The 25964-nt window shown below is 44.4% G+C and overlaps 1 protein-coding gene across 3 annotated transcripts in view; it reads left to right on the plus strand.

Moving 5' to 3' along the window:
- Positions 1-25964, plus strand: part of whrna (whirlin a) — an 89338-nt gene that overhangs the window by 15930 nt on the left and 47444 nt on the right. For all 3 annotated transcript variants that reach the window (XM_035141469.2, XM_035141471.2, XM_035141470.2), the window contains exon 2: positions 24761-24979. In XM_035141469.2, the coding sequence (XP_034997360.2) occupies positions 24761-24979 (219 nt within the window). The remainder of the gene's footprint in view (positions 1-24760; positions 24980-25964) is intronic.

Here is a 25964-nt window from a genome sequence, read left to right on the forward strand (position 1 = left end):
TGTGTGTGTGTGTGTGTGTGTGTGTGTTGTGGAGCTTAGTCAGCAGGCACCTGAAGAGATGCGCCGTGTTGTTTGTGCAGTTTTTAACATGCACGTTTGTGTGTTTGTGTGTGTCCGTGTGGAGTGAGTCGGGTTCAGGACAAGTCAAGTGTTGGGGAGATGAAACACTCTCTGAGGTGCCTCTGCTGGAGCAGGCTGAGCTCTCCTATGCTTTATTACCTTCATTCTCCAGACCCAAGGCTATCGGCTCCCCCAGAGTTATTACACCTCGCCCAGGCAGACACGCACTCGCTTTAAGAGACACTGGACCGTGGCCTTCGCGCAGACAGACCCTGAAAATCTCCATTTCTGGTCGTTCTGCCTGTGACGCAGCAGGACGTTTTCTCGTTTGTGCCTCAGTCAAAACATTCTGAAAGCAGCTGGATGTCTCATTTGCCTTTTTTGGTTTTAAAACATCGCCGCTGTACATTCTGCTCTGACCTCAGCCGTCTGCTGTGAGCGGCTCCTTGTCTGGAGAGCCCATCGCAGTGTGAGAGGCTGGGGGCCTTTTGTCAGCTCTTCTTCCTCCTCGAGCACGAGGGGATGTTCCCTGGGAGCGCTCGCTCTCACAGACGCTCTCTGATAATAGCTCAGTGGACGTCTGATCGCTGGCTCCCCCCCGGTGGGACAATTACACTGTTCACCACCTATTATATCCTTTCTGCCCCGGCCTCTGCATAAAGTGACTCACACACACACAGATGTGCAATTAGGGCTTTAACTGAAACTTTAACAGAATTACTTTCATTCCTATTCGTGTGATAATCGATTCATCTTTCACAGAGAAGCAGCAAATCATTATGATGGAGACGCTTCGGCCGCTGGAGTGGTTTTGATTGGCTTTCAAAACTCTAATTTCCTGGTTGCGTATCGTTTTTTGCAAACCCAGTTTAAATGAGTCCACGTCCTCTTCTCTACGAGGAAAGGCTCGACAGGACAGGCGACGTCCAAACTCTGACTGAGGCTGAAGTAAACGTGGTTTCATCTAAAACACAAGCTGACTGGATGCCTCAGTCACTGTGGACCCGAGGGGGAGCAGGGACAGCTGGGTAATAGGAGGCAGTCAGACCAGCCGGCTGCTTGTGTGTCTGTGTGTGTGTGTGTGTCCATGTGAATTTGTTAGGAAACACACACACGAGGTTGTGACTTCAGAGGACGTCACATCGACTTACATCCATTTCCTGGCTAAAACTAGGTTGACCGAATATTTCCGTTGGGGGAATTTGCTTCTTGTCTCCATGATGAAGACGGACAGGACAGGATACATATTTCATATCAGATATATCAATAATTATCACGATAAATGTCAGGTTATAATTGTATTGAGTTTAAAGACAGATTATTTGCTCCTCAGTGAAGGTTGTTGTTTTAAACTCTTCTTCATGGGCAGAGAATGACAAACACTTGATAAACAAACCCGTGTGTTCTACCTCCTTCTCACTGTGCTTCACCAATTTAAACCTCCAGAATGTGGATTCCCAAAAAGTTTGAATCCCAAACACTGCGCAGATGTGCAGTAACACTCTCACACAGAAGCTGTGACCTGAGGCGTGTAATAAATGCAGAGTGAGGCGGTCGTCGGGCTCATTATATCATAAAAGCGTCTCGTTGCCACTCGTCACCCACTCCAGCTCTGACTCACCGTGTCGCTCTGTCTCCCCTGCTCTTGCCGAACACCGTCACTGTTTAGCTTCCACTCTCGATGTGAGAAACTGGAAGTTGTGGGTGTTGCACATAAAAGAAAGTGGCGACTTTGAAAAGCTGCCTGTTTTTTAACTTCATTTACCTTTTTAGCTGCTTCTGGTCACACGAGAATCTGATCACAGTTGTTTTCTCTTCATTTTATTCTGATCTATGAATGAATAGATTCATTCAACTACAGCAGCTTCCTGATTGAGTGTTTCTTTTGGTCTTTGCTTTACCTGAGGACACAATGACTCCTACAAATGATGGTTAACCACTGCTTGGATTCTGTATTTAAGTTTTGGGGTTTTGTGCATTTATTAATTTGCTTGAGTGTGGAGTTCAAATCCACATTCTCATATGGTTCGTGTGCTTAAAGCAATTAGACCAAGTGTATGCTAATGCATACACTTGGTCTTTTTGACACTAAATGGATCATAATTTACAAAACGAACACCATGCTGTATTGAAGAAGATTTGAAACTAGAGATTGAGACATAAACTACTCGATGTAATGTTTACTGAATCCGGTGAGAAGTGCGGCGGGTACCGAGGCTGAAGAGTTTCCTGTCTGATCCCAGCGTGAGTGTGTTTATGCTTTTAGTGCTCCTGGTTTCGAGAGCCACTCAGAGTTACTGTAAGAGCTGCGGTTTGAATCCCGTCCTCCTCCTCTCAGCGCTGCTTCCCTCTGAGCGAAGCTGCCTCTGAGAGGAGCACAACAGGGGCGTACAGGCGTCACAAGCAAAGAGATGTACATCTACTGTCTGTTCGGAGGCAGAGAACAGCCCACACATCTGTCTGCCTTGTGTCTGTCGGCTGTGATAACGTCGGAGGATCTTACGTTTATCAAACAGGATTAGGAACAAAATCCAGGGAACAGGCTGCTCCTTTTTGTTTTTTTCTACTATTTCTACCTGTTCTGTCCGTCACACACCTGCCTCACATCTCATTTCCTCTGTTCCTCGTCTACGCTCGGGATGATAACGATGAATTCACAGCTTTAAAAGGAGCAGTTCCTACTTTCAAATGAGTTTCTCTTTCCTCTCTGTGATTTCTAATATGTAATTTTACCTTTTTGCACCAAAATTTTGTCCGTGTGGTTTGAAGTAGAGTGATAAGAAGGGCTGTTTCATATGTGAGGGAAGAGTAAATCTCACACATGCACACGCAAAGGTTTGTGCAGGTATCCTTATTCGGACTTTGCATCCCATCATTGTGGACAGCCTAACTGAAAACGTATCCCTAACCTTGACCTGACCTCAACCATGACCTCCAACATTATGTTTTGCCTCAATAGAACCGAGCTTTAGGTCCCCATGAGGTTCACTGGCCCTGACAAGGTCAGTGCTTATGCTGGAAAAGGTCCCAAAGAGGTAACCAAAACAAGTATGCACACACAGGCACACACACACACACACACACACACACACACACACACACACACACACATCAGTAACAGCCTGCAGCTAATCAGCTTAACTCTTGAAAATCTGGCTGGAAGGGGCTTTGTCTGGAGCAGTTTTTTTTTAATGTTTGTTTGTGTATCAACCGTCTCTTCCCTCTTGTAAGAATTAAAAGTCTGTAATTGACAATTTTAAAGTTGTTCTTAATAAGCTGGAGGCTTTAGTTACAGTTTGTAAGCAGACGGGGGAAAGGGGGGGGGGCTCTAAGAGGATGAACTTTAAAACCTTTACATGCTCATACTCCTATTAAAGACCTCATGAGATTGAGAAGAACATGGGAAACTGTTATATCTGGGACAATAAAGATAAAACACGCTGTTTTAAAATGTAAGGGGGCGTGTCAGAGTAGCTGCTAGTTGTGGAAGTAACGGCCGAACTACGTACGAGTAGTTTCAGCAGCTTCGGTGTTTTCTGTTGGGGCCTTTTTGGGCTTTAAAACTATAAAACACACTCGAGGAAAACAACTCTGAAAAAGCCTCATATGTCTCCTGTTAGGAAAATATTATATATATATATGACCTCTACAGTATCACGATACTTCCATGTAATTATTCCGGTTCCAGCCCACGGTGTTTCTGTTTCGGTCTCGTCAGCCATGTTTTACAAATACTGCAGCTGGAGCCTCGCATCCCCTTAAACAGCAAGACTTCACATTAACATTCTCTTCGTTTGTCTTTTGTCTGCGTTATGTGAACGTGTAAACAGATTTAGGTCCCCACAGCATGAGTAATACAAACATCACACACTGTCTGTCTGCTGTGAATAACAACCCATCACAGACGCAGCTCGATCTAAAGAACCCTGCATCATCTCACGTTAATCCGGGGGAAAGGTGCCGCAGCCAGACTCCAAAATAAACACCGTCTGTTTATCGTCCTCGGTGCTTTATTTCCTCGTTCTCTTATGTTCTTCTTGTAATTCGTACAGTGAGATATGTTTGTTATGTGTTCTGGAGGTTTTCCACGAAACATTTCTGTTTCCTGTGTATTACAATCATCGCCCGTGCCAAGAAGTACAGCTGAAATATATAATTAACTTTTTGGCGCATGGACAAGCAACAGCAGCCAAATCGTTTTAAACAGATCAGCTCATTTTGAAATTAATTTTTTCTATGAATGTTGGCTAAAAAACCCACATTTAACAAAAACCCATGAATATATTGAGAATTCAGTGTCTACAATTATGCCTAAAACGGTGACTTTATGTATTTCAATTACAAGTTAAATGACTTTTTTTAACATAAATTCAATGGTGAATTAGTTTGAATAAATCAAGTTCCCTAATGATTTGAATAAATAATGTTAAACTTATACATAACTACATTAAACACACCATTTATTTAATTAAAAATCACTCCAAGTTATTTGATTCATTCACACTAACTCCACATGATAGAAAACACTTCATTAATGGGACCCTTTACCTTGAACTTCTGTAGTAAAGTTACATGGAAAGTCATGTTTCTGCAGATGCACGTGCATGTATGGATATCAACATGTCCTGGGCCCGTTTGTGGAGTTGGCCACATGCTTTGTTGGTTTTGGTTTTATTGACTCGACCTCTGAGCTGTGGCATCTCATGTGTGAATGCACCAGCAGAAGTAGGCCAGGGCGCGCTCAGACCGCTGTGTGTCGATGGCGTCAATATCCGTGCCAGGGCAGAACATCCTCTGCACAACACGCGGCCCATGTCGAGCCATTAGGATCCAGCAGCATGGTGGGGAAATGGATTAGGCCGTGGCAATGTGGGCCATAAAATCATCACCACCTCGCTGCTGCCAGGGCCAGACGTCGATGCACAGAGCACTCACATGCACACAAAGGCCCATAACACGGAGAGGACACGTGTGTTTACCCTGGAACATGTGCACGCTCCGCTCTCTCTCTCCGTCCATGACTCAGTCTGAATCTGTTTTTAGTGCAGCACAGCGGCGAGGTGTCAGTCAAGGGAGTGTGGGCGAAGCTTAATTAGCTTTAGGTAATCACTGTCACCAAACCGAATGAGCTGGAGGGACGCGGAGAATCTGACAACAGATCCAACCAGTGATTGTGTTTATTGATATTAACTCGTGCGCTGGCTATTTTTAGAAACGCCAATTAGGGAGGGGCCGTTTGTTTGTCCTGTGGCGATACTGGTGGCAGCTTTTATTCTGAAACTGTGAAAGTGACCCGCAGTAACTCAGCCGCAGCAGGTTCACAGTCCACAGAACCCCTGAAGCTGCACCCCCGCTGCTGCACAAAGAGCTGTTCACCTGCTAAAGTTCGGGGGAAGCTCCACTCTAGTTTGTCGAATCCCAGAATCTCATTCGTGAGTTGTCTTGCACGTAAAATTAGACATTTAACTTTTCTCCTCCGATCAAACTGTTGAAAACAGAATATATCTTGACGGTGAGTTATCAAATGTGTGTGCGTGTGTGTGTGTTGTACCTCTCCTCTCTCATCATATGAAATCATTAAGATTTAATTAAGTTATTTTAATTAGCTGCCTCTCATATGCAGGGATTAGTTTACCAGCACACACACACACACACTCATCCACCAACAGCTGCACATTAAGTCACTTAATCACACAGCATGGAAGACGACGGCGTCGCCAGCCAATAATTTCCTGGTGGGAGAGATGATCCACAGCTTTCATGAGGTTTGTCTCAGGAGGAAGTAAACAGATACATTTACTGGACTCTTCCTCTGATTTACAGTGAAAGGAGCGTCTCCTTTAGATTCAGGTTTTTGGGAATATCCAGGTTGGGTTTTCTGCAGGACAGCACCACCCTGGTTTGAAAACTCCTGATGTACCTTTACTCAAACTGGTTTAGAGACCCTAACTGTCGGTGGGGGGACTTCAGAATTAGCAGACCTTATTTCAAGCCTCTACACCAGCATTACAGGGATCCGACGGTAAATGAGCTCAAGCGTCCTTCAAGGAAAACTGCTCTGGTTCTTCTCCTGAACCTCTGACCTCCCTGTGCAAGGAGGCAAATGAAAAGAGAATTTCCCAAACGGTGTCACTTCAATCATAGTTCCAACCTTTTACAAAACAGTTTCTTCCGAAGTGTAAGCGGATGCTGACTGGCTGCTGGCGGCCGCTTCTACTCGACCCCGGCTGAAATGCTCGCTGACTTCTTCAATCAACCATTTGAACCAGACCCAATTAAAACAGTCAAGCAGCCGAGTCCGCAGCCGGCAGTCATTTAATATTGTTGCCGCCACATCACAGAATTTCAATGCGTGAGCCCCCATTTGTACGATTTCACAAAAAACACCGGAACAATCAGCTGCAACAGAAATGACATTTTGCTCTTCGGTGTTTATTGAGTTGGTCACGGTGGCTGAGCGGTTAAAGGGTGCACTGTTTCGGCTGTTTGCACTTTTTCGGTATGAGATCGATCAGCGTGTGACGGCCACGCCTGAGTATGAACGGCCCCACTAAGGGTCCTTTTTTTTTTTAAACCCAATTTTCCCATGACACCACGGTGCTTTGTCGGCAGCGGGGGACTTTAATATTTCTCTCTCCCGTCGCTGCAGGAGTTCTGTTCACTTCAGATGTCATGAATTTAATTGAAATGTCTGAAAGAGACATTTTGAAATCCAACCAGGCATAAAGAAGCAGATATTTGTGTCCTTTTCATCGGATTTATGCTTAATTTTTAACTGGCGGTTGTGTTTTGAAGTCTGTGTTGTCAGGATTCAAAGACAGCAGTCTTCACTTGAGACATTATATTAGTTTCTCATGTCTCTCAGAGACAGCTGCACCGTGTTGTTCTCGCTTTGTTCAACAACATCCTATTAAACCCGATGACATCTTATTGTCAAGGTGCTGTGGCTCTGTCCTTCAGGGACAGACAATCCACTATTACACCATCACAAGCTCTTACGGGCAAATCTATACAACACGATAAATAATGATGCAGCGGTTTCACAAGAGTTTTTCTCAATTTCACACATGAACCAAACTCGGCCCAGACACGTGTACTTGGATTTGAAGGCGGGTTATATAAAGTGAAGGTGATTGGAGATGATTTGCACACACACACACGATTCTGTGCCTGAAAGACGCTCATTCAAGGAGCTCATCTGCTATGTGGCCCTGGAGGTAGAGCGGGTCGTCCACCAACCACCATGGGCGAGAAACTGAACTCCCCAAAATCGCCCCGGGTTGTTGTGCTTGTAGGTTTGTGATGTAAATCGCTCTGAGTGGTTGAAAGGACTAGAAACGCTCTAAATGAATTCAGTCCATTGACCCTCGTGATGTGTAATTTTTAAATTAACCACATTTGAACAGAATATCAATGTATAAACTGCTTTAGTATTGATAATGGATCAATGAGATCGTGCTTCTTTTTTACAAAATCCTATTTAGTAAATGAGTTACATGATTGAATTGTGTTGTTATTGATCTGTAAGCCCCTGTTTTTTGTATCATACATGTTGTTGTACATTATTGTTGTGATGTATCCGTGTTGTCGGTCAGTACGTGTGTATATAGTGTGTCAGTGTTTAGTCCCCGTGTAAAAAGAGACAGAATATAAATGTAGATTTGCCTGAGATGAGCTGCAGGGTCAACGTGACCTGAATTCAGCTTTTCTTTAATATTTTCATCTTTTCTTATAATGAAGGTTACACAAGTTTGGACGAGAACTTTATCTTTTGAAACTATTAGAAATAAAGGTCTGAATACGCTGACGACATCTTTTTTTTTCATGATGAAATCACCCGACATAGCTCAACAGTTTTTGACCCACTTACTTTCCCCCACCACGTGTTCGCTTGAGCTCAAATGAAGTGTGTAACTAAACCGCCGCTGACACTCCCCCTCTCCTCTGTGTGGGGTCAGTGTTGATCGATATCGCAGGAACCAGGAAGCGACGCAATTATGAAGCGCGGTGAGACGACGTGCGATAAAACCCCCGGAGTGCATCACGCTCACATTATCCTGTTTAATCACTGAAAACCCCGGAGAGCAGCAGTTTTCTTTGTGTTAATGAGGAGCGTTATCCAGATATCTTTATTATTTCAAATAAATGTCCTATCAGGGTTTGGTTTATTACCCAGGGTCACACCTTGCGAGCTAAGTAGCTGTTGGCAAAGCAATCTGGGCAATAATATGCTTCGACAGTCCTTTTAATTATGTTTTGGTTAATTAAGTCTCCCCATTGGATCACATCTGTTGAGCTCATTAAGGCAAACGCAAAAAATATCTCTTCACACTTGTTAAGATAGTTGTTGAACATGCTTTAGTGAATATATAAATATATATGTGTAGGATTTAAAATGTTTTATACGAATAGTTGTTCCTTGAGGCTTTGGCAGCGAGATTCAGAGATTTCTAGTTTGTTTCTTTTTATTGAGAGGAAGTGGAAACTGACTTAACCGCGAAAAGAAGTGAACTCTGGCATCAGAATAATGTTCATGAACACTTCATGGATTTTCTTCCAGGTTTTAAGAAATCGTTTTTCACGCCTACATTCTTCTGCCGAAGACAATAAAACAGGAGCGATGATTGACAGAATCAGTATTTGTGCTGATGATTCTCAGTCAACTTACTGAAGAGCTGAACTTTCTAAACACTGCAGAGATTCTGAGGTGGATTCCTCATCAGGGTTCAGAGTCTTTTTGTCGAGGACGCACCCAGAAGGTCAGATGACGACATTTTGCTGCTGTACAGTTTTTATGTCTCATAACAAAGCTGCCAGATATATATTATGAGGGAATAATGTGTCCAACAGCATCAACAGCTTTACGCCTCTGCACCGACGGCCAGTTGTTGGAGCGCATTGAGATAAATTCTTCAATTTTGGTTCAAACATTCACTGGGACACTAAGTTGAAATCATTTGATTCTGGTGGTCGTAGGTCAAAGGTCAAGGTGGCTGTGACCTCACCAAACCCTTTCTTTGGCCTTGTGAACACGTTATCTTAAGAACGCCTTGAGAGAATCTCTTTAAATTCGGGACAAGTGTTCGCTTAGACTCTAGGATGAACTTATTCGATTTCAGTGGTCAAAGGTCAAAGATTGTGACTACACTATATCATTAACAGCTGTATTGACTGAAACTGCTCTGCTTGGCAGAGGCATACGAGAGCAAGGCAGTAATTATTGTCCTCTCTCTCAAATGTGATAATGAATTGACATTGTTTTACTTAGGCGGTCGATCAGACGGTCACTTTAATTGTCATTTAGTCACTGCCCTGTTCTGTTAAAGAAGGAAACCAGTGCAACAACAACGTGTCTAATACGGCAGAACCTGGACATTGATTTACCTCGACTCACTAACACAAAAGCAGCAGTGTGAGTCTTCTGTCAGCAACATTACGATGTATTAGTCCTGCAGACCACTCTCTGTGATTAATCATCTCTCAAGCTATTGAATCGGAACTGAATTGGGTCGGTGTCTTTGTGCAGCAGCTCCAGTTGTTTTAAATGTCCCATCTGAACAAACCTGACTTGATTTGATAGGAAACATTCACACAGAATCATAGAGTCACACACTCGCTCCGGCTTCTGGAATCTAATTTGAGGCTTTTCTTTCAAATCACATCAGGGGGTTTTGTTTTCTTGTCTGTTTCTACATGTGTGTTTTGCTGCTGGTCGGTCGGGGGGGGTATCACGTCCAGATGTGGCCGTCCCTCCCCGACCCATTAGTGTCGCACTCTGGGTTTCAACTGGTGCCAGCAACCATCTGTGTGCACGTCCCCTGTCCTCCCACGTCTTTTTTAGACCTGCCACGAGTCTGAAGGAAGAAAGAAGCTCGCCATGACAGAGACGGCTGACGAAATGCAGTGTGTGTGTGTCTGTGTGTGTCTGTGTGTGTCTGTGTGTGTGTCTCTGCCTCATTTCACTGCAGTTTGGTGCTTAGCATAGCAGTGTTTGATACAGTCTGTAGGAAACTGAATTCTAAAATAGTTAACTTGCAATAATAGTCTGTTGCAGTTACTGTACATGTTCAGCAGCTTAAACCCTGAGACCACCTGACTGAGTTGTGTACCTGTGAATTGTCGCAGTAGTTGTGCGACAACAGGTTTATCTTGTCGTTATCAAAAGCAAATACGTTTTACAAGCAGCAAAGCCTCAGAGACACATATTCACCACTGGATATTTTTGTCTTTATGGAAGTAAAGGGATCAAAAGTGGTGTCGTAGGCTTTTGCAATAAAAAAAAGAAACCTTGCGTCAGACCAGCTCTCATATAATCTGGGTTAGATGTTAAAGCTACTGCACAATCATTTTCATATCTGATTTCTGTAGGAACATTTCAATTTTTACCCATAAATTAATACTCTGTTTATAGATGTGATTAATTTTTCTAAATGTATATAAATATCCATAAATCTTAAAATTCTGTTTTCAATATCACTTATGTCACAGTCGTTATAATCTGTTGTGCTCTTCTGAAGACAATGCTGCAGTAAATAAAAACTCCTCCACAAACCCTGGACTGATCCTGACGCAGATCGATGATTTATCGAGAGGAGACGAAATTAAAGCCGAAACACAATCTGAGACACTTGCAGTGCAGAGGAGTCCATTTGCATTCCTGCATAAGAAAGGAGCTCGTGTGCATGACAGTCGAGGGGATTGACTCCTGCTGGTGATGGGTGGGTGTTTGATGGAGAACTGTGCGTGCAGAGAGGAGAGATGGATGCAGAGGAAGTGGACAGAGGTGGAGACTGTTCAGATTGGCCCGTGTGGATGTGCTGTCGCTGCCTGGAGTTAATTTTCTGCATAGCTGAGCACTGGAAGCATGAGAAAAACAACTGTGTACTGTAGCCGCACGTGAGATCGAGCAGCACGGCAGGAAGCTGCGAGGGTTTTTCTGACAGCGCCCGAGCGCCGTGAGGAGGCTGCTGCTGCAGCGCTGCCGCTTCTCACCGGCTCTGAAGTCTCAGGACTGTGCGACGAGGCGTTCAGAGGTTCATGTCAAACAGGGTCAGAGGGAATTTGACAGATTGACAGCCATGAAATATTTGTGGCAGTGCCAGAAAACTGGGATTATATGAATATGTATTCTTGCTCCTGCTTTGGTCACACGAAACATTGATAAACACTCAGAGGAGCACATACTTCAGCCAAGACCCACCAGTCCCCTTGAATTCAATCAAGCTGCACAGAATTACACAAAAATTGGTTTTCCAATGTTGCAATGTTAAAAGAAATAATACAAATTCCTTTATCCGTGTCGAAACTTGATGGATTCTTTCTTATCCCATTTCCCATCCTTCAAGTTTCCTTGAAATCTGCTCCGAAGCTTGTGCATTATCCTGCTGTCAGACGAAAAGAAGAAGAATTGGACAGGGACAGAAACACGACCTCCTCGGTAGTGACGCCGTGCAGGTTATCACCACAGCTTCATCTCGGCTGATATTATGTGTCTGACCTTGTCAATACACCGAGCTCAGCGCAGCAGAGACCGGGGTCTGACAACAACATCCCACAGGCTGAGGGTCTTAAAGGCCACAGGTGGATACCAGTGAAATGCTAAATGAACAATGGTTGCTTTAGAGTTTCCTGGTGAGCAGGGAACTGAATTGTGTGGAAGAATAATGCTGTCATGTGTGACATCTAAACAGGTTCACTGCATTAATCGATCTTGATATTAATGGTGATAATTTATGATCTACATCAGGCCTATTCAACTAGTGGCCTGCAAGTCGGATACCGAAAGACATTTCTTGATTTTGATCCGCTCCAGTCGCCCTGATTTCAACTCTTTCTGTGTCCACGTGTCGTTCTCGCCCAGCGTGAGCGAACATACATTTTTGACCCGAGACGTTCGACGTCCTCACTCTAAAAACTAAAGGTGGAATTGTATCATCTACACTGATTTTCAACTCTTGTGTTATTTGTCTCTGTGTTTCCAATACTCCCATATGGGTTTATTACTAAATAATGATCTTATTAAATATAGATTGTAGTTATTACCCTGGTGTAGGTGTAAATTATCCTCTGGATTGGAAGTATATCACTGAGCCGTGCAGATCTTGTTAATATCAGCACTTCCTCCTCCAGAGAGATAAATCCAGCCTGAATGGGGTTTTACACAATCGTGTGCAGTCTCCTTTAGAAATGTGTTTTACACAGAAGAGAGATTCTGCTGGCAAAGGAAAAGCTGTTTAGAGGAAATATGATAAAAAAAAAGCTTTGTTCATGAACGACGTGGGGAATGTCGCAGTAGAAAGTATATATCATTAAATGAGCGGTGGCTGTTCAGCTGCCTCAGTTAAAAGCTCCTGGTATTGTCCTCGCTGGCTCTCGGATGTCAGACCACCAGGTCTGACATCCGAGAGCCAGCGAGGACAATGGAGATGTTTACTTCTGAGTTTGACTCGAGCTGACGAAGCTCCAGACAGATAATGAAACACCTCAGATCTGAGAGCCAGTGGTTCGGCGGTGGGGAGGAAATCACACTTTCTTGAAATCGCTTGATTGGCTGTAAGATGGAGGACTTACAGTCGGGATGTGTTGAGTATTGGAAATCACTGACGGTTTAAACGGCTCTTAATGGGAAACGCGGAGGCGCTAAGCACTTCACGGTGACAAATGAGGTTGAGGGAGACGAAGGCAAAATCTCCAGAACTCCAATAGAAGTGTGAAGTGTCCTCTGTAGAGGCAATTACCTCAATAACAGAATGAAAGTTATTTTCCAGTTAATTAATCCATCATCTTGTTCAAACTCATTCAGAAACGTCTCTGAAGCAGGTTTGTACAAATCATGTGCAAGTTGTTCTTGTTTCTGACTCTGACTTTCCCTTTGTGACAGTTTAGGGACAAAGATTAAATGATATATGGGACAATAACAAACAAGATCATCTGTTATTTGCACCGTTAAACCAATTTACGGCTATTTCTACTGGTTGTGGAATCAGTCAACCAATCAGAGGCTTCTTACGTAGGATTCAGATGATGTGGGAATCTTCTTCCTGCCAAGCCACTAAAGTTCAGAGCTACATCTATAAAGGACGGACTGACAATAGAGTTCAGTGTAGCTGAAGCGGGCAAAGCCACAGCTTTGATGACTGTTTTAATTAGAGCGTAATCCCGACTGCATTAAAGTGTTTTTAATTGTCTCCATAAACGCCTTTAACAAGCTCCCCCCACTGTCCCCAAACAAGTGTCCTCTGCAGAGATAATGACCACAGTGACGGAGTGAAAGTTATTTTCCATTTCATTATTCCACTCTCCTCTCATTCAGAAACATTCCTGAAGCAGGTTGCTACAAATCATGTGTAAATGAAGTACTTTCCCTGGCCAATGGAAACCTGGAGCATATTTTAACGTCATAAAACCGATTTATTTGTGACTTTAATGATGGGAACTGACGAATGATGAGTCTGATGACAGATAGAGATCGGATCAGAAAGGGCGAATCTCAGCGTGATTGACATATTGTAGGTTTGGTTCTGTACAGTTCAACATAAACATCACACATGCCTCAAAGAAACCTTTGTGTGTGTGGACTGTGATGGGAAGTTTTCATGTCGTGAATCAATTTCCAGAGACGTTAACAGATATTTACTCGTGCTACGACTTTGTGGCCTCTGCTACAAAACCATCAACCCCTCCAGCACCAGTCCTTTGTGCCAAAAAACGTTAACACACAGACCTGTGACCCCAATTACAGCTATTTGTACTGGTTGTAGAAACAATCCATCAATCAGAGCTTGTTTGGGTCAGATTCAAAATGTTAAACTCATCTTTCTACAAAGAAACATCCATGAAGAACTGACTGGAAATTGGAATAGGTTTGAATGACAGAGGCAACGTTGACTGTTTTGATTGAAGCTTTATCCCAATTGCATTAAACTGTTTTTAATAGTCTCCATAAACGTATCTAACAAGCCCCTCTGCTGTTTCTTTACAACGACCAGTGTAAGTCAGTCTATGATCCGTTATATAGTTAATTAAGTTGTTGACATTGGTTAGAACGTGTCGTAGCTTATCACTGTTTCTTTAAGTCAGTGAAGATTCAATGTGAGTGTATTGTGTCCTGACTCAGCAGCTGGATGGTCGCAGGTGACCCCGAGTTAAGAAATGCACTGATCTGCGCAGCATTATTCATGACCACCTGTCCCCCTCAGCTGTGTATTGTAATTGGCCGCGGCCCTTAAGTGTCCTGCGTGGCCCTGCATGGCATCAACTCCCACTTAGTCCAGAGCTGTGGTTATTTATCGGTGCTGACGGCAGGACTCTTAACTACTTGCCCAGCCGACTCCCGGCCCCATAAAACAGCTCCAGTGTGTCCGTGGTGTGTTTTTCAAAGATTTCTCAGAACGGGCGCGCGTGTTCTCGTTCTGTGTTTTTTGTTTTGACGATGCAGCTTCGCCCTGTCACAGCTCCTCGTGTCGTGGGAACACATCCCTGTCAGAAGTGCTCAGCGCAGAGTCGATCAGGCACACTGCGGCGGCGTTCTTGGAAGAGGAACATCGTGCGTGTTTATTACCTGAATGCTTGTGTAATGTTCAGATGTCCCCGTCTCTCTTTATCCTGAGTTTTTGAGAGGAGCTGAAAGCCTCAGCCATTTATTCCTCTGGAACTACTTCAGGGCTCTCGCTCCGTTCGCCTTTTATTGCGGCTGAAATGAAAGAAGACCATGAGGGAAAATAAATGAAAATAAAGTGGCTGGTGCTGAATCTGTGGGTTCAGCAGCGGCTCCCGGTCTCCCGTCAATCATCGGTATTGATAAATCCTGAGCAAGGCTGAGTGGGACTCAGTAAATATCACATGTTCTGGGCAAGTGGCCTCCACAGAGGGGGTGATCTTATTTCAGAGATTAAATCGACATCCCGTAGAAAAACAAATCTATCTATTCATGATTCACTGATATGGTTGTGGTGCAGCAGAGCCTTGTTGAGAAATGAAGCCGTGATAATGCAGGATAACGTACAGTTCACCGCTGAGAGTCCTGAGCAGAAGACACGTCAGACTCCAGGGGAAGAAAACGCCAAATCCGCTCCCTCCTTCTCATTTGCTTCCCCTTCCTTCTTTCTCCTGCTCCCCTGCTGTATATGCACCTAAATCAAACACACGGTGAAGCAGAGCGCTAAATCAAACACCGTCGAGGCTGCAGAAGGTGCACGTGGCCTTATGCTATGGGATGTCTTCCATTACCTGCTGTAGGAAATCGTATATTTGTTCAGTGTGATAGGAATCCACTCGTTTCACATGTGCTTTCATAGAGTTATCCTTTTTTTTTTCAAAGGTTAAGTTTGACCAGTCTGCTTAAGTTGGTCTGAATGAAATGTCGGAAACAACTATTGAATGGCTTGTTATGAAATTTGGAATAATAATGAATCCACTCTTTTCATGCATCATATAAGAGTGTTGACGTTATCAAACATGGGCAAGTGCTCTTTTACATTCATAAGATTTTATTTGTTGTGTATAATATAGGGTTGTGCTTCAGTAATTATTTGTTGATGAGGATAACGGCTGCATACAGTGTGTGTGTGTGTGTGTGTGTGTGTGTGTGTGTGTGTGTGTGTGTGTGTGTGTGTGTGTGTGTGTGTGTGTGTGTGTGTGTGTGTGTGTGTGTGTGTGTGTGTGTGTGTGTGTGTGTTGGACCCCAGGTACTCCCTGTGGGCTTAGTTTGCTCTGTGACAGGATTGTTGATGAGAAGCCTGCAGCTGCTTATTTCATTAACTCCTCTGTGAGATTAAATACAATATTTTTTTTTTATAAGGCTGCTTTTGATTTCAGTTATTAAAAATCCGGCTGAAAGCAGAGGGTGTTCCATCAGTGTCGTCAAAAATCAGGTATAGACCTGTTTTTAAATATACAAATATTTTTAAAAAAGTAGAAGGGAAGACAAAAACTAATGGATCAGAAAAGCTTCCTGAGGCTCCAAAGAATTGGGAATTCGATTTTTACTTCATAAATGATAATCATCATCAACATGACTTTCACTATCTACACAGCCCACACAGACCGGGGGGGCCGGGTGGACCGCGTCCTCCGAAGGACACGGTCCTCGAACCCGGACACAGCAGGTGGACTTCCTGCATCCCGTTGTTCAGCCTTTGCATATTTGTGATTTTCTGAATTTTTTTTAATGAGGGACAGGGATGCAACGTCATTTTAAGAATTTTAATTAGATGATATCTGACTCTATTTTTTTATATACTTTTAAAAACATGTCTGAGGATCTTTGTTAGTTCATAGATTTGTGACCGTTGCCTGACACAAGCAGCTCATTAACTTGACGACCTTGAGTTGGGAAGATGTTTCTCATGCAAACAGAAATTCAGAGCAAGCTCTTCACATTCCTCAGTGCACACGCGTGTAGAGCGATGCAGAACTGCGAGTATCTACACTCGTTAGTCGTGCAGCAGGTTTGCAGCCATGAGGAAGTTCCTACCCAGGTAACGCAGGAGAAACTTTTCTGCCTCCGCCGTCTTAAAACCTTCCCACACACACACAAACAAACAAACCTGCCTGAAAACAAAGATAAACACACACTTCCACTCGGATCCTCCCGGTTTAGTGGAGCGTGATGACAGCAGCTTAGACAGTATTCAGACCTGGAGAAGCTGCTGTCGAGGTGCTGCAGCTCCATTATTTATGTCCCTTGGCTGCAGGAGTGTATCTTAATTAAATGAGGGCAGATGAGTAAAAGGCTTCAGATGGAGAAACTGTCGTCTTTTCGTGGGCAGCGAAGTGTTGTGCTGGTTAAAGAGCCCCCCCCCTGCCGGCAGAGGTCTCACTTGTTTGACCCCTAACGTGTGGTCACTTTCAGACGTGAGTGCAAATGTGGCGTTAGTGGAAAATGTCCTCCAGCAACACGCTGTGTCCTCCGCTCCTTCAGCTGGAGGGGTTTGTACAGTCACAGCTGGTAAATGCACCAAACACACGTATCCACAGATTCTCAGTAAATCCAACAAAACCATTTCAATCATAGTGCGCTTCATTGGCACGACTCTTATGTGTGTTGCCAAAGCACAAACACGATGTTGAAGACAATCAAAGAATCACAACATCAGTGTTACAGCAGAAGTTAAAAGCTTTGTCCACGTTACTGAAGATCAGAACGGATATGTTGCAGTGATGCGTGTGCACAAAAATATACAGAAGGACCAAAACGACGGAGGCAAAGACATAAGCATGTTTTTGCTTGAAAGTGATGCTGCATATCAAGTGTAGTAGTTTTCGATATCACATATTTTAAAGCATAATTGGATATAATTTATTCTCCAGCCCGAAAACCATAAAATGAGAAAATGAGGCATTTTATTCCGGCTCCGCTGTCCCTCATGAAAGAATCCATTTGGCCTAATTTGCATTATCATTCAAATTCCAACCCTCTGACTTCGGTCGCCCTCCCTGAATTGTTCTAACTGCTGTAATCCAGTCCGTTCGGGGAGCGACGCTCGGAGCCGACACACCGACAATTACCTAAAATCACGTCACTTTAAATCCCGGACACTTTTCCGATGGCTCCAGGCAGAGCCATCGTCAGAACTCCGAGGGACATCGATGCGTCCGCCGGGCGGAGGAGCGGCGCCATTGATCCGATGTGACCCGAGGAAACATTGGCAGCCTCAGTCCGCTCCCTCGGGTTTTTACACCGTTTAGAACAAGAGACGTTCCATTATCATTATTACGGTGATTATGTGTGATGGGGATATCGAAACATTTATTCACACAATATGAAACAGGGGGAAATGTTTCCTCGCCTCCTCTTTGCATCTTGATATATTCTCAGCCTGTAGTAAATACAGAGTGAAAGATGTCGGCCATGTGTGTCCGGGAGGAGGCGCCGTAAATAACAGCCGCTGAGAGACGGGGCGTTCAATACAGCAGATATTAGAGAGGGGGAGAGAGGAGGCGCCTGATTAATGAGCGGCGTAGACGGACGAGCGGGGGTGGGATTGATCCGCGGTCACGCCAGCCACCCTGATACACTGTCTCCCTCCGAACAAGGTGCATGTTGGGTGATGCTGCAATTAGGACGAATCAGACGTCTGTGTTTCACCGTCCTGTGAAACGTTGGAGCAGCAAACGGCTGCGTCGTTACAAGGACGTCCTGAAACCTCGTCCTCACACAGACAGACACTGTGTACAAGTATCAGTAAATCATCAAAACCCTTTTCGAAGTACCCGAAAACTACTAAGGAAACGAAACGGCTCGAGGAAATTCATCCCTATTGTCCCCTGGTGGGAAAAAAGCAATTACACAACATGAACTAAAACAACCAGTGGAGCACATATCTCCTCTAAAGAAAGAGAAATAAAAAACTCCCTGTCCAACCCTTTGTCCAGATCCACCCCGAAATGTAATGAGTTCTTTCTCGGCCCATTTCTCTTCCATCCGTCCAGTTGTTTTTTTCCCTAATGCTGCCGGAGATAAAACAAACAGACAAACAGGGTTTGAAGACGGAACCTTTTTTCGTGTTTGTTTTCATTCGATTTTTGCCTCGTTGCCCGAGTCTCCAGCTCAGTCACTTGTGATAAGAGCTGCTCACTCTACCGGCGTTTTGTAGAAAGCCTGAATAAATAAATCTTTCCCTCTCTGATCAGCACGAGATGATAAACAGCGACAGTGGAGCAGCGTCGTATTGTGATGCGTATCTGATGAAGTGTGTGGCGGGCGAACGGGCTCAGAAAGTGACGTGGTCCAGGACATTTATTTAAATTAACGCAGAAAGAAACGCAGAGTGAGAGATGGATTGGGGAACAGGGGGCTGGGGGGGGGGATTAGCGGAGATAGGTCGGGCAGAGCATTGTGGATGTTTTCCTGCGGCTAATCCCTGTGATTGATGACTCGGCTCCATTAAGTCTCTGTGTTGGCGGCCTTGTCAATTACTCATTAATCCCTCTAAGTGTTTACTTCATTTCAGGCCCAACTGCTCCTGTATGTTCAACAGATGTGCACGTGCAGCATCACGGTGACACATGAAGACGCACGGCTCTGTCGGTACAGTAGCTCGTCGGCGTGTTTCTGGTTCTGTGCTCGCCCGCTGGACGTGAAAGGAAACGTCCGGTGTTATAGGTCATCTCCGTCTTATTTGTGTCCATAATGAGTTTCGGGGGAAACGGGACGACATCGATCACGGATGAGAAGCACAAGCGTCCGGTGACTTTCAGAATAACTGGATCTGAAAGAGAAGTCGTTACAAATCCATCTCCGTCTGTCTGAGAGATAACGTGAAGTCTGTTTAATATCAAACCTAAGAGCTCGTGACATATTCTGTATTATAAATAAATGAATATCTCTAAATGAAAGAGAAGCTGAATCACTTGTGTCCTTTAAAGAGACAAAGGACACGTCCAGTTTTCACCGCACACGATGATAAAGTGAGACTTCAGGTGTTATCATGAGCAGATGTAGGAGAAGTGGACGAAGATAAGAGCGATTAAGACCCAGTTTGAGATTTTCCTGCAGTTGCGTCCACATCAGAGGATCAGAGCGGGACGTGCACACGTTTTTATACATAATCAGAAAGTATTCAAGGGCAGAAAAGAGACTGGATCAGTTTGGTTTTAGATTTGAAAATGATCGCAGCTTTTCAGATTCGCACTCACGAGTCGAGACGTCCCAAACTCTACGTAGGCGTTGACCCTGCAAAGTTCAAAATGGTTTGAAACACTAGGTTGCTTTTTAAGCTCATTTAACCTCAGTACCAATAAAAACGTATTGTTGTCCTCAAGTGTTTTGTACGTTGTGAAACCAGAACTTTGTCGACTTGTTGGAATAACACATGCAAACTGAGCCGATGTGTAAAAGAGCTCATCGGATCCCAGTGTTTATTCTTTGCTCTCGCTCAGCGTCAGGGAAACACTTCATCGACGCGCTCGCTGCCGCTTTACTCACTTTGACTTTCCCCCAAAGGCGCGAGCACGAGCGCGCGCAGCCAGATAGATGGATCGGACTTTGAAAATTGTGCCAACGCCGCACGGCATCGACGGCTATGATCCATTCACACCTCTGACAGATCCGCTTTCCTCCGGGCCGCGCTGGCGTTCCCAACAAGCCATCAAACACACGCTTCACTTTTGTTACAGCTCGCTTGTTCCCCGCCGCTCACAAGGACGCAACACCACCAACACACACGATGCAGCGCCAGAAAATAAGACTCATTTTAATCTCCCACAGAATCACTTGTTTGTGCATGTTTTTTGTTTTATACTCATCACCACGGAGATAATGTTCCTCGGTCTTCGCTGTAATGTTCGCAAAAACACAGATGGCCCCAAAAGTTATGATCCTCGTCCTCAAGCTTGATTTTACTGCTGCACACTGTTTTTTTAAATGTTTTTATTGCAGCCAGAAAATCACAAGTTTGTGCAAAAAGTGTTGCATAAACCAACGTCCGGAAACGAGAGTTACAACGGAGGAGATGTAAATCAGGCCCAAATCTCATATCTGTAAACCTCAACATGTTCTTAATGGAGCAGCAAATGGAGCCACCGATAAATGCATTAAATGTTTAATTTGATGTGACAGAATCTGCATTTCTACACTTCACTCCACTCGTCTGAGATTTACAGACGCGGCGTCTCTTTCACACATATGGATTTAAAGTGGCCGGCTGTCTTTTGTTCTCCGCTCGCCCGCCTGCATGCGTCGAGCATGTTATTTACACAGCCCGGCTCCTGTCGCATTAATTTCTGAAAGAAGGAAGGAATCACGTCGGAAACAAATTGGTTGTCTCCAGGTTGTTGCTCTTGTGCACGGCGACACACTTACTGTACGTCAAGCTGCTGCTCTCACAGCTCGTGCTGCTGGGAACCTGTTCAGCTCTCGAGTGGTGCTGGGCGGCGCCGGCTTGTCTTCAAGGTTCAATTCACAATGAACGGCGTCCTGTTGCGTCTCGGCTGTTTGAGTGTGAACGTGTGAAACAGGGCATCGGAGAAGGCCAAGTGTCTTGATCGCCCCCTGGTGGCCACGCTGCAGTATAGGTCATAAACTCCACCTCCTCCATGTTAGTACGTGGCACATGGAAGAAAGTACACGTCAAATAAATGTTCTCCAAAATGGTTTCTGTCATTTTAGGCAGTTAATCATCGCACTGATGTTTGTGTTCATGTTTCTGATCATTTTGGTTTGAATCAGTTGATGGTTTAAAAACAGGGTGAAACCTCATGATTGACAGATGAGACCGACGTCCGATTGGTCGAGCATCAGTATCGACATTGACCTCGATGTTGCGGCTCCGTCCCTCGATCGCTGCTGCGAGAAATGCCGGCGTTCGAAATCCAGACAAAACACATTTTTGGCACGTCTGTCGATGAATTGCTCAGTATTTTAATGAGGTTTTTCTCCACATTGCTTGATAAACGTTTCGATATTAAACCTAAAAAACTCGGGAGGATCCCGTGTGATGCACAGAAACGTCTGCATAGCATATTTTAGATATAGCATCACCCACTTGATTGAGTGTGAAGTTGAGTGTAAATCAGATATCCGGTGGTTGACAGAGCTTTTTCCAACCGCTGTAAATAAACACAGCGATAATTTACACGGCTCCTGTTTTGGTGTCTGTGTCACTGTCATCCATCTGATCTGAGTCGGCATCTGAGTCGGCGTCTTTGTTTGTTTGTGTGCGACTGTGTACCCGGCCTGCACTCCTGTTTGCCTGTGCGTTAAGTGTGTGCATAACAACTCATCAAACGTGTAATTAGCAGGAACAATTAGCGCTGAACGCTTCGAACTCTGCAGCCAAATCATCTGCCTGCAGCACAAAAGGAGCAGAGGTTAGTGAAGTGCAGGTTAAATCCATTTCAAATCCAAATCAAAAAGAACACGGATAGTCGTGGGGAATATATGGAGCATCTATGATTTCCAGTTACTTTTGGAGATGTGGCTCCTCCTTTTTGAACGAGTGTGCGTCATTGGGGCGATTTAATCCCGATTCTACATAAACAGGCTTTATGGTTGAATCCCTGCTGCCTCGTGTCAGTTCTTTTTGTTTTATGCCATCATTTTCCCCGTCGGCCTTTTACTACTCCCACAGTGACGGCCGTGTATTTCTGCCTGATGGAGCTGGACGGCCTCTGCAGCCGCGCTCTGTGCAGGCAGCCTTTTGTGTGTGTGTGTGAAACGGATTAGCTCCACCCTCATGAGAGCATATTGTTTGTTTTTCCACAGTGTTGCCTCAAAGCAGTTTACCTGCCATTGCCATTTCCCCATTACGCCCCTGAAATGTACTCCATTACTTTTCCCAGTGCTGTTTTGTTTCCGATCTCCAGCCGGGGGCCCAGGCTCATCAGCCCGGTGTCACTATCAGCACTTCGCTCCGGGGACGATGCATTAAAGACGACACTGCGCCGCGGCTGCTCCGTCTATTACCGCCGCTTCTTATTCACGGGACGCAGCAGCCTGTTAAACCTGCTGCCCTCCCGCTGCCGCCTCCATCGCTCTGCGTCTCTGTGCCGTTTCTCCCTGTGTGTCACTTTCTCCCTTCGCTTCCTCTAAATGCAGTTAAATTTCTGAGAACGGCACGCAGCACGGCGCCGCCCGTTTGGAACCGTAAATCACGGGGACGCTCTTCAGCTGGTTGGCAAAGTGTCTCGGAGACAAAGTGAGGCGGTGTGTGTGGAGCTGTGTCCTACTTCCACTGCACCTCACACTGTTTTTGCAGTTAGACTACATCAATATGGTTTTCCATTTTATCCTTTAATAAATATTTAAACTTCTGTATTCTGCGATCTTTCCACAGCTTTACACAACCGGCTTTTTCTGCAGGAAATGTCATCTGCCTTTTTTATTTTGCTACGTGTGCAGCGTGTTTGTTCTTGATTGCAGGACCTCCTGGTGATGTCTTGGCTGCAGAGCAACACAATCACAAAGTACAGTCGCTTCGACGTCACGCCGTGTTTTTTTTGCGCCTTTCCATGTGCAAGTATTTCACTCTCTTCAAGTTTTATCCTCTGTGTCTGTGAGTTAAAGGCCGAGAGTGCCGCCGCCCGCTCGTGTGTCGGCAAACTCGTCTGTTGGAGACTTTTATCTGCAGCTGTGTATTTATGCGGCCCATAAAGAAGAAGAGGAGGAGGGAGGAGGAGGAGGGAGGAGGACGGAGGAGGACGGAGCGAGTGATGGCGGGTGTGTTTGGTTTATTGTCTCTCAGCACAAATCAGGACGGTGAAGTTGATTCAGCTGGTTTGAGACCTTCTCTGAGATCCACAGCACTCGGAGAAGGGATAGTTTGAGTTGTTGGTTGAAGCTTTAACATCTTCATCTCCCCTGGGACCCCCCGTGTCCGTGCTCTCCTCCTCCTCCTCCTCCTCCTCATCCTCCTCCTCCTCCGTTCATTTGGTTGTCTCTGGCACACTTCATCTCTAAACGTGGGTGTGTTTGTTGTCACTGGATTCAGGGAGATCTCGTCTTTGCAGACACAGCATTGGGTTTTGTTTGCTTCTCATCTCTTTTGAAAAAGAGCTGCTTAAACACATGCTGTCCAAATATGTGGATCTTGCCTTTTATTCTGTGATGTTGTCAGAGTGGCTCAGAAGTGGAGATTTGAATGTGTGTAATCAGTTTCAGACATCTCCACAGTTGGAGGGAGTGGAAGAGGGTTTACTCTGCAAGTATTTAATACTAGAAGGAAGCAGTGTCACATTTATTGAATAAATAAACTTTGTAAGAAAAGATTAAAGCAATAACAACATTACAGACTCACATTCAATGACTTTATGCTCTTTCAAATTAGGACTGTGTGAAGCCTTTTAGTCGAATTGAACAACATCATATAGGAGCACAGCAGACACACAAGCAGCTGAACAATGCATCTGCAGCGGCAAAGGTGATGCAGGTACAAATCTGTTCATATAATATCAATAAAGAAAGAATCTAGATCCTGATAGAGAGAGAGAGAGAGAGAGGACATTTTCATTTCGAAGGAATCACCTGCTGGTTCCAGGCAGTGTGACGCAGCAGGGTTTTCCAGGATGCTAAGCAACAACAGGTCATTTACAATAAAAGAACCGATGCAATCATGAAGTGCACATTGGGCCGAGATAATTAAAAGCTTTGCCTCCAACCTGGTTTACGTTGAGCTCTAGAAGGTTAATGGGTAAAAAGACGCTTGGCGTACTTACCCAGTTCAAAGCTATGATACTGACATTGATTAATGATTTGAAATGTAAAGTCTCTGAGACATTTCCAATCCTTTACAAAACTCATAAACTGAGAAATGAAAGCACTGCACTCGAGCGTGAGGAGTTTTATTTTGAAAGATGAAAGCAGGGGTTCTGTCCATGTTGCTGCTGTTGCACAAGACTCGTGTTGACGAGTCGGAGTTTCAGCCTCATTTATTTTGGTCGCATGGAAAACATTGACCTGCAGAGAGACGCCACGCAGCAAACGATCAGAAGTCAATGAGGCACAGCCGACAGCGACGCAGTAGAAATGTGTTAGCAATGTTTTTTGCTGTTGTGGGTAAATGTGTGTTTCTGCCACTGTGGGCTGTCTGAGGGCAGTGAAGCAGTTTGCATCTCTGTAAACTTCAGTTTTCTTGCCAAATATACCTTTAGTGAAGCAAGTATGTATGTTAGAATACTCCTATAAAATCAAATGACATGAATTGAAGTTTTTTTTGTGTACTTTCAGCTCTTTAAACTTGATGTTCTCTCCTCTCCTCCTCAGGTGCTGAAGGGCAGTAAAAAGCTTTGTCTCTCTGTGCGCTCAGTCGGGCGAATTCCTGGCGGCTATGTCACCAATCATGTTTATACCTGGGTTGACCCTCAGGGTCGAGGTGTGTCCCCCCCGCCCGACCTGCTGGAGCATCGCAGCGCCACCCTGAAGAGAAGTGACAGCCAGCGACGCAGCAACATGCAGCTGCTGCAGGAGGGAGACGAGAAGAAGGTGAGACGTGACTCTGGAGAGTTTAAATAATGGATCGGTGGTTCCAGTGTCAGCTCAACCTTCAAGGGAATGAGAATAACAGGGATGGAGTGAAGTATTCAAAGTCTGAATATCGTGCTTTTAAAGACAAAATATTAATACTTCTTACAGTACTTACATTATCCAAAGCAATGTTCAAACCCAGAGAAATCCACAATTTGAATCAAGGTAACTGGACTTGCTGGATTTTGTGAATAAAACTTAAATACATTCACGAGAAATTACAAGCACAGTGTCTTGAATTCCTTCTGAAAGTTCATTTTTAACCAACATAACATCAAATATTCATGATGAATGTAAAAAATAGCAAAATTACGATGATCTTAAGTAACCGACAGCGTCTACAAGTGTTTAATCTATAAATCATGAATATGTAATAATATAATACTGATTTCTACAGTTTTGTTTCCACTTTACTTAACTTTATAATATTGTGATTTGCATTAACTGTAACTGCATGTTTTTCTTAATAACTTCATTATATACATTTAAATGGAAGGCAGCTTGTGCTTCGGTCACTCTGGTCTGACGTGGCCATTTCTTTTATTCTGGAAAAAACACATCTGTTGTTTGGGATACGTGGAATTTCCCATTAACTCTCCACAAAAAACATTTTCTGTGTATTTGAAACAACACTCTGCAACCCCCAGTTTTAATGGGTTTTAAAGAGATTAAGTGCGTTGGGGGGGTCGGCAGGTCGTGCGGTGTTACGGTCAGGCTGTCTGCGACGCCTGTCGGGGGGGGGAGTGGAAGTATATTACACCAGTTGGACTCGCTAATGGACAAATATAGAAAAAACTTAAAAACAACAGTAATTGGAGTTTCAGTCCCACGAAAGGCCACCGGCTCAGCACCTGCTGACCTGCAGGGAGGAGCTGTCACAGCTGCCTCACAGATTTATTACACCTCAACTTTCTATTTTTCAGCAGCCGAGAGTCGCACATTA

This window comes from Hippoglossus stenolepis, chromosome 18 (genome assembly GCF_022539355.2).
Source record: "Hippoglossus stenolepis isolate QCI-W04-F060 chromosome 18, HSTE1.2, whole genome shotgun sequence".
Taxonomy (NCBI): Eukaryota; Metazoa; Chordata; class Actinopteri; order Pleuronectiformes; family Pleuronectidae; genus Hippoglossus; species Hippoglossus stenolepis.